At 35.1% G+C, this 15,155-nt stretch overlaps 1 protein-coding gene across 5 annotated transcripts in view; it reads right to left on the reverse strand.

The window, feature by feature from the left end:
- LOC128551888 (oxidation resistance protein 1-like) overlaps positions 1–15,155 on the reverse strand; it is a 65,952-nt gene extending 50,797 nt beyond the window's left edge. For all 5 annotated transcript variants that reach the window (XM_053532832.1, XM_053532830.1, XM_053532831.1 and 2 more), the window contains exons 1-2: positions 15,130–15,155; positions 9,840–9,967 (exon numbers count right to left, since the gene is read on the reverse strand). In XM_053532832.1, coding sequence (XP_053388807.1) covers positions 9,840–9,901 — 62 coding nt within the window. In that variant the 5' untranslated portion in view covers positions 9,902–9,967; positions 15,130–15,155. The remainder of the gene's footprint in view (positions 1–9,839; positions 9,968–15,129) is intronic.

Raw genomic sequence — 15,155 nt, forward strand, 5'->3', positions numbered from 1 at the left:
ATGTGGGGAAGTTGTCGTCCACCAATGAATCATGTGGGGAAGTTGTCGTCCATCAATGAATCATGTGGGGAAGTTGTCGTCCACCAATGAATCATGTGGGGAAGTTGTCGTCCACCAATGAATCATGTGGGGAAGTTGTCATCCACCTATGAATCATGTGGGGAAGTTGTCATCCACCAATGAATCATGTGGGGAAGTTGTCGTCCACCAATGCATCATGTGAAAAATTTGCATTCCATTTTTTTTGTGAGGAAGTTGTCCTCCATGAATCATGTCGGGATACAACTATGTATTGTTCGTGGGGATGCAATATGTATCTCAGTATGATGAAAGAAGATTATAAACCATTCAAAACTTATCAGTCTCTACTAAATTAATACATGAGAAGAAAATATTTTAGCAAATAATGTTATCTCTTAAAAGTTTTTTTTATGTTTCATGTTAAGAACAGACACTTAAATTGCCTTATTCAAAATTTCAAGTTCCTTTTCATTAATATTACCATGTCTACACCCAGCTGAAACAATGTCCTCTGCTGTCTAAAATACACACTCACTTAGAACAGAAGTGGTTATATGGCATGTGAATTATAACAAAAGTGACCTATAGATTTCATCAAGTGCCCCTTTCCTTAGCATTACCTTATGAAGTTGTATCACTTTTATTAGGATGAGAATGATAGAGTTTCATATGTGCTGCCATTATTTGTATGTCTGTTTGTTTAGGTTTAAGCCATTTTTCAACATTATTTCAGTAATTTAACAGCAGGCAGTTATTACCTAACAGGCTGAGTGTTCCTGGATTCTGTACCAGTACAAACTTGCTCTCCGCAAGTAAATGAAAACTTCCAAAGTTCCCAACATGAATCAGCAATGGTGGATAAAATGATTTTTGACAAAATCGATGTCTTTTATCAAATCATCACGAAGAACATACGCCTTACCCGAGGATTGAACTCACGACTCTGCAATCCATAGATCTGACCTCTCCCTATTGAGCATTGCCATTATTTGGATATATTACCTGTTTTATAGGACAGTACAGTATAAAGATTGTGGTCAGGGCTTTTACCCTTACCCTGCTAAATTTCTACAATGAACATTTCCATCTTTCAATTTGGACAGGAATATTAACTGTTAATTTAAAAAGGAGTGCTTACCAAAAAGATACTGACTGAATGGCAAACAGTGCAGATCTTGATCAGACTTTACAGATGTGCAGGCTGATCATGATCTACACTGGCCACAAAAGCAGAATCAATCGTGTCCACCATGATATGGGTTAATAGCTGTCTTCACTCCATCTTTTTTTATGCCTGTGAATCTAAACTGAATACACACTATTTGAAATTTTAGTAGATTTACCCAACATTTAATTTAATTCCCTTGAATCAGTAAAGACTGTACGGGGGTATGAATTGTATCGTATCCAATGAATGTAATAGATTGTTCAACGGTATATAATAATATTACTTTCCTTTTGAAAAACACAGCAGATTGGAGGTGGGAGGGGGGATATGGCCTAAAGGGTATGAAATCCCAGGGACACAACTGCACATGCTGAACAAGAAAATTTCCTGACTCCAGGCCCCGTGTTCACAAAACATTTTTGAATTTTCAGTCTCAGCTGAGTTTGAGCTTGAAATTTTAATATCAATTTTTCTAAAACTTCAAGGTTAAATTCCAACTGAGACTGACCATTAATACTGAACAGCCACTTGAAAATAGCTATTAACTTAAACTTTAGATTTAAGCATGCTGTTTAAGATATAAATGACATATAAAGTTGCATTATCAAACTCTGCTGAGACTGAAAATGTTGTGTGAACATGGGGCTAGCTATGTCATAATTATACTGTTACACAAACTTTTATGCCCTCAATGCAAATCTTTTATTAAGTCAAGGGCTATAACTCTGGTCATGAACTAAAATCTACACAAACAAGGAGCTGCGTTCAATAAACGCTTGATGCCCCCGGTGGCATCCTTGTCGATACAAAGCAACCTAAGTCCAAAACGAGGTCAAGCTCAAACGGAGGTCTGGTGATGTTTGAAGATGAGGAATGGTCACAGGTTACATCTGTATTAGTATCAATTCATTCTTGTAAGCGGTATTGATGCTAGGCGAAACGGTCCCATTTGGTTAACCAAGAGATGGCCCATATAAAGCAACCTAAGTCCAAAATGAGTCAAGGTCAAGGTCTAACTGAGGTCAGGTGATGTTTGAAGATGAGGAATGGTCACAGGTTATATCTGTATTAGTATCAATCCATTCTTGTAAGCGGTATTGATGACAGACGAAATGGGCCCATAATGGTTAACCAAGAGATGGCCCATATAAAGCAACCTAAGTCCAAAATGAGGTCAAGGTCAAACTCAGGTCAGGTGATGTCTGAAGATGAGGAATGGTCACAGGTTACATCTGCATTAGTATCAAGTCATTCTAGTAAGGGGTATTGATGCTAGACGAAACGGTCCCATTTTGTTAACCTCGTAGGGACGGACGAACGAACGAACGGACGGACAGACGGACGGACGGACAAGACGATCACTATATGCCTCCCCCATCAGTAGATGCTGGGGGCATAAAAAGGTGCATAAATTCACATACTGAACAATATTCCTACACAGTTTCACTAATGTAAGTCAACTATTTTTTTTTTTTTACACAAACTTTTAAGCATTTAAACTCTGGTCTGAGAAAAATCCCAAACAGCTAGCTCCAGGACTGGTGCATAACTTCACATGCTATATGACAATGTTTTATGACTCTCGGTTAAATTCCTTTCAATATACATACATGCAACACAAAAAGTTTTATCCAATTTATGCATATTTTTAGGACTGGGAGGATTACTCGGTTAATCGGATCCGATTCAATTACTTGGTGAAACCGGTTTCAATGTTACAAAACCGCTAATCGCTCTCAAACAATAAACATCTAACAATCCCAGTAAAATTATATTATTTCACTTTACACCCCTGACAGCAACATAGACCGGCAGTATCATTTACACTGAACACACATCAACATAATCAATAGTGTCACTGTCCCCGATTTGCCTGTTGTTGATTTATTAAAAAACCACATCAAAATATGACTTAATATTAGTTATCATACTGCTTGCAAAAGATTAATGTTCATAACTTTTAATGAAGTCAGCTGCCGGAGGTACCCTGATATGGACTTCAGGAAGGAAAACAGCATTTTCCATATGGTGGCGATTAACCGGTTCGATTCGATTTCATACAAACGATTAACCGGTTTCAAAATTTTGAAATCGTCCCAGCCCTACATATTTTTTACTAAATAAAGGGTGATAACTCTGATCTGTCTAACAAAACTGTGACTGCCTCACAGCATAACTTGGTGACTTCACATAAAATGAGGTTAAGACAGACAAGACCAATTTTATAATTATATCATGTTCGTATAAATTAAACATGAAATGCTCAAAGGACCATGCAGTATATGTTTGTAAAAGGTCGTTAACCAGAAATAACATAACCGGTATTTAATTGAGTCACTTAACATATTTCAAAACAACAGAGATGTCTCATTAACATTATTTCTATATTGACAGATGGAATGGCAGATGGACTGAAAAATCCAATTTAAACACTCTTTGACAAGAGGTTTGATAACATAATGCATGCAAATAAAATATAACTTAATACTGATATCAATCTACAAAATACAGTTTGTGCCTTCTGAAATAAACATCAATTTTATCAATTCCAACAGCAAACTTACAATCAGAGCAAGGTAAAAAGCTGGGGACTGGAAATTATTACTATTAAAAAAAATGGAGAATATTACTAGGTTGGAGCTTTGTGAAAACTGGAGAATTGTGAAAATTAAAGAATATTACTTATAAGCTGGTGAAAGAAGAGGATTGAAGAACATTAAATTTACTAAGTTGGGGATTGGGGGCTATTACTATCTCTTACAAAGAAAATGAACTATACTAATGACTATAAATGGACACCATAACTTCTTTCAGTCAGATGAACTGTTTAATAAAAGTAAATTTAATTTCTGTAATTTCTGGTGTAAATATGGCAATAATCTGGAATGGGTGCTTATTAGAACATAGGCGATAATTTGAATATTTATTGTATTTAAAAAAATACATTTATTATGAGACACACAGGTATTAAAGACAAAAATGTTATGTTAATTAAACACATTTTAATTGTCAACACTGAAATTCAAAAATATTTACATAGTAGTCTGACTAACCCTGCAAGTCAATATTTGTCATACAACTGTCCATTAACAGATACAAGGATCTTCTATTTTTAAGGTACAATTATTGTAGCTGTACTGCATGTTCCTGTAATTTTCTTTAATAGTGTAAACTTGATAAAACTCTGAAAGTCAGTAAATTTTCAGTGTACACCCCTTTAAATAATTATAATGATAAAAGGTGCTTCCCAAACTGAATGATGGACCAGTCCATTTTAGAAATTTAGCAGGGTAAAGGATAATACAATCTGGCTGCTTAAGGTAGGTGACTGCTTAAGAGAAACTAAATTAAAGCAGTCAAATTTGAAAAGTCAGATGACAAGGTGCTAAAGGCAGACTGCTGCGTAGTACAGGCGGCCGCTACGGCAGATTTAATCGAAAGTCAATCTTCAAACAGGACTCAATAATACAGAAGTTCTATTTTTTTGTAAAAAGTTGAAAAAAACTTTCTTACATGAAGTGATATGAACTCGAAAAGGAATGAGAAATATCTCTAATGAAATAAGATGATGGATGAGAAAATGAAAATGTCTCTGGCGCAATTCAGATGTATCTATAGAGCAATTCATGTCTTACAATATACAAAATGTACGTCACTGAAGCCTCATTTACAAAATTATTGATAAAAATCAGAGCTCTATTCATCCTGGTCTCCCTGTCTGTGAGGTTATAATGAATGTTACTCTGCTGAAATAAGTGTTGGGAATATTTCAACAGTTCTATTTCAATCGCTTTAGCATTTCTCAAAAATGAAATATAATCCCTTGAGATTTACATAACATCTAAAATGTGCAAAGCTGTTTTAGAACAATAGCAATGTTTAATTCACTTAACACTAAATGAATAAAATTATTAGGCCTGTCTACTAGACTATCTGTCTGTTTTCTCTTTTTTTTTTCGGTTTATTTTCAGCTGCAACTTTCTGTTTGACATTTAGAAACTCATATGAAACTGTAAATGCACCAATCAAACTAGATGCCCACGTGCAATATTTCAAGCCCACCCTTTGACCCCTAGCTGTGACCTTGACCTTTGAGATAGGAAACTGGGGTTTGCAGAAGAACTCTGTTTCATTGAGTTAATCATTCATGCCAAATCGTGGCCTCAACGCGAAACTAGTCTATCTGCTTCTATTTCTATATATATATAGACTAGTTTCGCGTTGAGGCCACGAAATATAAACAAGATTCCTCAATGCATGTCAAAGTTATGGGCCAGACAAAATCTGACATGACCTTGGCTTTGACCTCCAACTGTGGCCTTAATTTTTAAGATAGGAACCTGGATTTGCGCATGACACTTTGTCTCAATGAGGTTAACAATTCATGCCAAATTTAAATAAGATTGCTTCATGCATACCAAAGTTATGGTCCAGACAAATAAATCCAGTCGGACAGAGGCACGCATGCATGCACATACACCAAACAGCCATTTGAACGACTATGTCTTCGCTTCCACAAGCGGGCTCGACAAAAAAGGTAATCTTTGCTTTAGACAAGACATACATAGAGAAGTTTCTATTTACTGAAATGGTAAAAAATGTAAGCAAACTTGTCTTAACCTGTGTATAATATGCAACAAGGATATGGAGGTAGGGCAATGCTGTGGGGTTAAAAAACCTTGCATTAGATATATGGATATCTACAGTATGGTTGAGATCAACAAACAACTACTCCAGTAATTGAGCAGACATTGTCAATGAAGTATTTACTCTCTTGCAGACTTTTTATCAGCCTTTTAAATAAAGGGGGCCTCCGTGGCCGTGTGGTCAAGGTTGCTGACTTCAAATCGCTTGCCCCTCATCGATGTGGGTTCGAGCCTCACTCGGGGCGTTTTTGAATTCTTCATGTGAGGAAGCCATCCAGCTGGCTTATGGAAGGTCGGTGGTTCTACCCAGGTGCCCGCTTATGATGAAATAATGCATAGAGGGGCACCTGGGGTCTTCCTCCACCATCAAAGCTGGAAAGTTGCCATATGATTATGACCTATAATTGTGTTGGTGCAACGTTAAACCCAACAAAATAAATTTTAAATAAAGACCCCTTTTTTGCTTGTGCAAACCTGAAAAATGTGCCTGGAAGTTTCTAAACAACAGCTACTAGCTATTTTATTAAGATAATATATATATTCTGCTTTTGGCTTGAAACTTTCAGATTAGAACATTATTTTGCAATTCATACCTTGTCAACAACACCTTTACTTTCATTGTGTTCTCTTACTAGTATTTCCTTTTAAACAAATAACATCAACTCATTCCTATGCGTAAGCCACAAAACACTGTCAATGATGATAAATATCTTAGAAAATTTTTAACAATAAATATCAAACAGTTTTATCTATCTCAATATTGTACTGATCACATACACTGGAAACATATACAGTGACACAAAGCTATCTAAAGCTATCTAATCAGTTCAACTGTTTATAAGCCCATTGTGGAGGTACCCACAAACTGTCACAGCAGGTCAATGCCTCACAAAATATCCACCTTTCCTCAATCAATATCAGTGAATAAATCATCTAAAATATTTTCCCTACAACAGAAATACAAATTTCTTCATTTTTTTATATGTCTATAATGATCGAAGCCTGATGTAATCAGTATTTCATACATGCAATTTGCAGCCACTGTTTCTTGATTTCTGGCCAGAATTCATAACAGATAGCTCTTCAATATCAACTGAGAAATTCCTCACATGAATCAGACTTTGATGAATGACCTTTGAAGTGTTGAACCAGGCCAACCACCACCAGGACATAAATTTGTCACATCCTGGTTTTAAACCTGCGACCTCCTGTGTGTAACGTCATGAAACAGGTGCCTTGGCCAAAAGTCATTACTACATGACTCCTTATATAATTTGCCGGTTCATAGTTTGTGCTATTGAACAGACTTTATTTTTTTGTTGGGTTTAAATTCGCACTGACACAATTATAAGTCCTACAGCGACTTTACAGCTTTTGATAGTGGCGAAGACCCCAGGTGCCCCTCCGTGCATTTTTTCATAACAAGCTGGCACCTGGGTAGAACCACCGACCTTACGTAATCCAGCTTCCTCACATGAAGAATTCAATTAGTAACGCCCTGGGTGAGACTTGAACCCACATCAGTGAGAGGCATCAGGTGATTAGAAGTCAGTGACCTTAGCCACTTGGTCATAGAGGTCCCTTGACCAACTAAGTTTTGTCGAAAAATTGGGCAAAAAAAACTTTGAAATTTCAGATTTTATATTCTATGTAATTAAACACTTACTGACCAGTGAAACATTCAATAAGTGAGTATTACTGTTTTTATTGTTACAATATCAGCATGATTCACAATGATTATCTTTGCTTCTTTAAACTAACATCAAAAGGTGCAGACGTTTTTCAAGTATTAAAGCCAATAAAAGTCTTCACATGGATCATATCGCCTGCAATCAATTACCTAGCTGTTAAAAGGGCAACAACTTTTCTTATCTCCTTGTCAGTATTTTCAAAATATTTTGTCAACATTAATCCTAGTGATAAACTGGTATGACCTTTTGACCTGGTATAAAACAGTTCACAAATAAGCACACTCCACCAGATTTTTCAGGAAGTTTAGCAGACATTAAGCTTACTCAATTTAGCTGGACAGTGGGAAACATTCTATGATAAAAGAATAAGGTTCCCTGGTAAAAAAAATTTGGAAGTATTTGGGGTCTCAATTTTTTAGAAAGATCAGTGCATTATGGGTAGGTATAGCTTTGACCACAAAATTGACCACACTTGACCTTCAGTGACTGGCACACTACCCCCAACATCCGTGCAGGCTGATCATGGTCTGCATTGTTCACTATTCACTGAATAGTCAATAAATTTTCAGTGAATACCCCTTTGAATAATAAATGGTATTGCCCAAATTGAATGATGGACTAGTCCATTTTAGAAATTTAGCAGGATAAGGGTTAAAGCGACAGTCACCTACAAATAGCTAGCTTCCTTGATTTCTCATTCAGATAAAGATGTTCTGTTATTGTTTAACAATATAGATCATTCAACTTTAAAGCTATTCGCCCCCCAGTTTGGCATATAATGTATATAAAACACTGAAAAATGATAAAGTAAGTGTAAATAACCATTAGCTACTGGCAAAAAAAGCCAGAAAAATGTTGATTTTCTTTATTATCTCAAAGTTTACTCCCTTCTGCAGAAAGGCTTTGATAATTTATCAAAATATCTTGCAAAAGTTCTACAAAAAGTTTGTACCAAATCAATTTTTGAAGGAAAAAGTATTCGTCTCAAAAGTGTGAATGACCTACTTAATTAACAGAAGACATGAAATGGAAATTACCAAAACCCTGTTTAATAATGTTTATAAATTCGATTTTGACTTCCAATATAGGTTTTATAGCTTTAAAGTTTGAAACTTTGAAATATTAGATAAGAAGTTAACCTGAAGCAAATAACTGGTAAAAAAGGTGTTCATAATCATTAAGTTTATTTACACTGTTCCAAAACAGGAAAGTTATTTATTTAATGTGAACATTCAACCTCCAAAAAAGCAGTAAATATTAATAAATATCTTGGACACAGAGGAATTGGTATCAATAAAGGAGATAAACAGAATTATTTTAACTGAATTTAACAAGTCTAGTTCAAATAACATACTATCATGTCTGTCAAACATTTTTATACATGATACAAAATCTAACACCTGTACCACTTAAAATGGTGACAACCAAACATTCTGTTTTTTTTTCTTCAAATAAATATGCTTTCATTACATACACCTAACTTAAGAAATTACACCAAACAGCTACATTAATTTTGTAATTAAAGTGACTTTCAGGACCCTGCCATGTAAAAACATTTTTTTCAATGTTTAATTGTTGTCCAAATGTGTACTGATGACATTATATCTATAACAATAATGACAAATAAAAGACAAGAATACTATAGACAACGGTATAAATCAGACAACAGCTTCTACGTCAACCACTGACCTTGGATAACCACTGACCTTGGATAGCAAGAGAATGGAAGTTGTACTCCACACACTTCAATGTTGTCATATATGTTTTTTTTCCAAAATCAATTTGTAATAAGAGTACCTGGTAATATTCAATTCACGGCCCTCACAAAATGGAACCTGCTTTAAGTTTTTCTATCTGATACATGCAATGAGGCCAGTATTGGTTCTTTCCAAGGAAAGACAGCTTCGCTTGTATTCGTGCTACACACCAGGCATATTTAAAAACCAGGCTGTCAATTTGCAAAGAGCGAGACTATGTTTCCTGGACATGCCTGTATCTACGAAAATCTCTCTCTGTTCAGGGGGCTTTCTGGTACTCTGTCCCTCTGGTCAGATCGCTTTGTGTCTGTATAGACAGAAGATGAATTTCGCGTCCTTAGTTGCTGCCTTTGTATACATGTATAATCTATAAGGACCTTTGAAGGTGTTAATGATGAAATGGATGCAAAAACAATCTAGTATAATAAAATATTTGGATATCATGATGGCCTTGCAGGAAAAACTTTAATCATGGCGTGACACTGACATCAAAGTGAGTACAATAGCTCTCACTTTTCTTCAAATAGTTGAGTTAAAAATAGATTTAGTTCTTTACCTGAATGAACCAAACCCTAGTTTGTCTAATGTTCTAGAGGTGAGTGTGCCTTTCTTGCTCATTTTTCACCCTCAACTTGGACAAGTGACCTTGAACTCAGTTCTTTCAAAAGCATCACTTTCTCTGATCTAAAAATAGAAACATATAAAATTATACCTTCCCTATTTAATACAATCATGCATTATTTTAACTCATTTATTTAAACTCAGCTGATACTATGACATTTGGTAAATAAAGGAAAGTGTCCAACTTCTATATTTCTGCAAATTAATTGCTTACTTTTTACTCAGCAGTGTGCCCTGAGGAGTTGGCATGCTGTTGAGTGTCATAGTGCCAGAGACTGGTTATTTGTCAAGGATTTTTCAAGGCTGATTTTGGGACCGAATTTGGGTCCCATCCTAATTGCAAAAATTTGCTTATTTTCCCAATTCTGAGAATTAAATTTTCCTAAAAATCAGCCAGAAAATACCATTTTGTGGTAGTCTCAATTTTCAGGTTTCCAATACTAGCTCGAAAAATTTCCATTTTGATTCTTATTCCTTATGTTTAATCGAGATAATGCTGTTCCTGTGTTAATTGAATAACCGCGCCTGTACACGATCGCATTTAATCATGCTCAACAATTTTCATTGGAAATAGACTTTTATAATCTGTCACTGTTGAAATATATGAAAATCATAGGTGACCGATTATAAATGTCTATGAGTGCATGCCAAGCAATTATAAGTAAATATTATACAAAGGAAGTCACTGAAAAGTATGCTGCTGACAACCAAACGCTGTCTAGCTTCATCTTTGTCAATAAAACAAGTGCTGAGAAATAGACCACTGCGATAACATATCAGGATTCAGTAAGATCAGCGAACGCTGATGACGAATTAAACACATCCTCGGATCATACCCGTGATAAAACACTGTACACAAGGGAGGGCTTTACTGAGAGTGTCTGAGAGTCTCTCGCTGAAGAGATACTAAAAAATTAATTAATTCTTTTACAGGGCTCTCGTTTGCTTTTTGGGACTGGGGCCAGGGTCCATGCAAGAGGGAAATTTCGCATGATTTTTCAAAAAAATTCTTTTGAGGGGGAATTTCAAACGCGAAAAGAAATGCAAACAAATATAAACATTCTTTTCAACTTTACTGACCCAAACCTGAATTTTGTTAACTATAAACTCTGCTACATATGAATTCTGCCAAATATAAACAACCTTATTCAGATATCACACTTTGTATTTTTTCTCTGAGCCACTGAATTTTTGGAAACAATATAATTTTAAGGCCAACAAATCAGCTGCAAAGCGCTTAGCACTGATGTTCTTGGACTTGATCAGTCAGGGGTGTAACTGTTTTAGGTTATGTAACCTATTTCAGTTACTTTTTCAAGAATTTTATAACCTGTATTAGTTATAAAATAAGGATAACCCAGGTAAGTTATTCAAAAAAAGCCTTTTTACTGTTCTCACAAAGTGAGCTTTAAAATGCAATTAGTAGCAAACTGTGGTTAATCAAATTCTCTTTTAGTCTGATAATGACCTGATGAGCATGATGGGATGTTAAGAGTTTTATAGCTTAAAAACCATTTGCATAAGACTTTATCAGCCTTGCGTAAAAAAATTTACTGCACAGCTGGAAAGATAAAAGACCAAGGATTCAGGAAATGATTGCATTAGTCACATTCAAAATGAGGAATTGACACAGGAGGGCTTTGTAATATTTTATGATAACTGAAACAAGTTATGAAAGTAAACGCAGTAACTAAAATGGGTTATAAAATGTGATAACTTGAAACAGTTACACCCCTGACTGTTGAGGGGGGAATTTTTTTGAAATAGGGGGGAAAAAAATACCATTCTGAGGGGGGAATGGGGCCGATATTCGGCCCCAAATTTTGCAAAACGAGAGCCCTGTTTTAATTATCCCAGTATTCAGGTTTTATGTGCCATTTTCCCCAACTGAATGGGCCCAAGGTTTAAAACGGTAAAAAAATCCCTGTAAATTGTAAAATGAGCCATAATGCGAAGACTGGGCTTTCCTTCCATATTCTGGGAACATACACTTCACTTTGAGAATTTTATCTATGGCAATATTCAACAGGAAACTAAATGGACATTGTCAAGGTTATCTGCAAGGTGGTTGTGCTGATTATTTTTTGTTATTCACGGGGTTCTCCCCAGTTTTTGAGTCGGCTAAACGCTGAAAGCATTTGACGAGTCCTTGCTATCGCCCGATTTCTCATTCTCTTTAAATGGCCACACAACAAAGCGAATAGATGAAGTTCCATTAGATTGTCTCTAATTTCGAAGTGTTCATTGATCGGATGAAGTTCAGTTATGTCAATCCAATTTGCTATGACCAATATACGATGTAATCTGTCAAATTTATGAAGTGTAATTGTGCAACACGAACACCACCATTTCCTGAACACACAAACAAACACACGGACAGGGGTAACACTTTATGCCCCCCCCCCCATTTTATGACAGGGGCATAAAAAAACAGAGCACATTTATAACAGTAAAGAAATCAGTTAAAATTTATCAGTTAAATGACTACAGTACAATCAGGAAGGTCTAATACGGGGAGTAGAAACTCCGTATAAATCAATACATTTATCTGTATTATGCTGTCGTCCATACCTGTAAATATCGACCAGTCGTTAGCGATCGATATTTTGTTTTCGCCACTATCGATTAGCGTGTAATTAGCATATTACCTCATGTTAATCATGGAGCCATAACAATTATTGTTCAAAGGGCTTACCAGTCACATGTTAAGTGGCGATAATTAGATGATCAGAGATTGATCTAAAGGGATTCTGAAGCAAAAACAGCATGCGACTGCATGTGGTGATATGCTTAATTATTATTAATTAACTCGAGCTCACTTCCCTGAAGAAATATTTTACCACGTAACTTCAAACCTTTATCAAAGGGTCGATTTTTGTTGGATTTGAATAAAAAAAAAGGAAAATAACAGAAAGCTGACACTTTTCTTAATCTTGTAGAGCCATAATTATAATTATTGTTTATAATGTCAGATTTCTACATACAGAAACAAACATTCTTCTTGAATGTTTCAAATGAAATTGTTGTTTAAACTCCAAAAATTAGTTTAATAAATTTAATCTTAAAACTGATGTGTGAAAAATACAATGTATTTAAATTAAAATAACTTTTTTTTTTTAAAAAAGGCCGACAACGAAGTTACATTTAGTATTCCGAACTTTTAGATAAAACTGCAGAAAATCATTTAGGTTTAACACGCATTTAGATGGTGAAGAACAGAGCAATATCATAAACAAATATTTTCAGGCAACAGTTTACAGTTTTGACTTGCTATTTTCATTAAAATATGTCCTAATTGTTTTGTTCTAAATACTCTGAATCAACAAGGCAAATATCATGTAAAAAACGAGATCTTTCTCTCTGGGTAAGACAAGTCTAGATTTAGCCATTTTCACAGGGCGAAAAGTAACATTAATGTAGATATTTTCCATTTAAAAACAGATGCAGGCAATAATTTCACGGCAGAACTTTTGTTTTCAACAAAAAATTCAACAAATGCTTTCCCAGATTTTCACTGAAAGGACGAGTTAAAGGAGTTCATCACAATATTTTGTGCGCAGCTCAGTCGCGCAGCAAGCGATATCCACTGTAAAGTTCAGAATTCGCCGCCGAAAGTGCATAATTGTCGGATATGTAGCGCACTCGCGCAAAATATATCGTATGTACTGACAATATTGGTCGTGCATCCATATTTTACCTTTAAAAATGATGGTGCTTTATTGGAGGAGTAGTTGTAGGAAGTGCTCGAATCGAATACATTGTGGACAGCCAATTTGAAAGTAAACTATTTCGTCCAGTAATGATGCAGCCGACTCCAAGTCAAATAAAATTCCAGAAAATTTTAACGTAGATATATCTCCTTCAAGTTTAAATGTGACTTCCTAAAAATGTTGTTATACTTTTTGTGCCCCATCTCGTTTTTCACCTAGTAAGACCAGAGTTATGGCCCTGGATAGTCAAATTGTACATAAAGGGTCTAAACATTTTTGTCGCACGTACCTCAAAATTATATGCGCCAAGAGTCATGAAACCATACAAGAATTAAATTCAGCATGCGAAGTTGTGCACCAGTGCTTTTATTTGAGGTTTCACTCAATAAAAACAGATTTATGTCCCGTGACGTGGTCAAATATAATATATACGTAAACGGGATGTGAAAGCTTGTGTAGCACGTATCTCAAAAAGTATTTGACCTAGAGGCATGCAACCTTAAAAGAGCATTATTCCGCATGTGAGTAAGAATATTGGTTAAGGAACTGATAATAACATTGTGCAATTTGTTTTGTAAGAAAAAAAATGTTCATAATTTTTAGGTGGGTGGGGTAATGAAAAAATACTTTTGTGGGTGGAGTGAATATTTTTTAATTTTTCTTGAAAACAAGCACGGGTTGATTATTATTTTTTTGGTTTAGATTTTTTTGTCTTAGTTCTAGCTTACATAATATAAAATATGGAAAAATTCTGTCCGCTAGATTTTTCATATCATTAAGAAATACTTCGTGTTTTTCTCAGTTTCAGATAGTTTCAACATCTGTCAAGAGTAATTTTTCTGAGTTAATATATCTACATGTTGACATTTTATGCATAGTTAAAGTGGTGTTATAAATTCGGATGCATAAACAGTAACATTAGAATGATACTTCGAATAAATAATTGTTTGCAGTAGTTTTATTATGACATGTATGTACTGTTTCTTCAGACAAAAATACCGATTTGGTGTTCTTAATAAACTTTGAATATTGAAAAAAGAAGCACGGGTACCTACTATTTTTATTTTTTATTTTAACTTGCTATACATCAATCTATAAATATGCAAAGTTACAAAAAATTCTGTCCGCTAGAAATAATTGTGAAAAACATCTTTAAACTGAAAGGCGCAAGTGTTTGAGTAATAGCAGAATAACCTACGGCATACGCTTCGATTGGACGACAGCATAAAATAAGATAAATGCCGGTTTCCAGTCCCCGTATCAGTTGTTCCAGGTACAATGTAATATAAAACTGCCATACGAATAGGCACCTGCGGGCTACTTCACTATTCATACAGGAGAAATAGCTCCTGAGAGGCTATTCGTAGGGACCATACAAACCACATCCATTTGATAAAAGCTGTTTTAATATTAAATTTGTGATCATCGGAAATAAAAAATAGTAGCCAGCTGATATTTTCAGGTCACTCTATAAAAGTTTTGACTGACAACATAAAAATCATAACCGACAGTTACCTCTGACGCAATCTGCAATGTTTTGG

Source organism: Mercenaria mercenaria, unplaced genomic scaffold (genome assembly GCF_021730395.1).
Source record: "Mercenaria mercenaria strain notata unplaced genomic scaffold, MADL_Memer_1 contig_1807, whole genome shotgun sequence".
Classification (NCBI taxonomy): domain Eukaryota; kingdom Metazoa; phylum Mollusca; class Bivalvia; order Venerida; family Veneridae; genus Mercenaria; species Mercenaria mercenaria.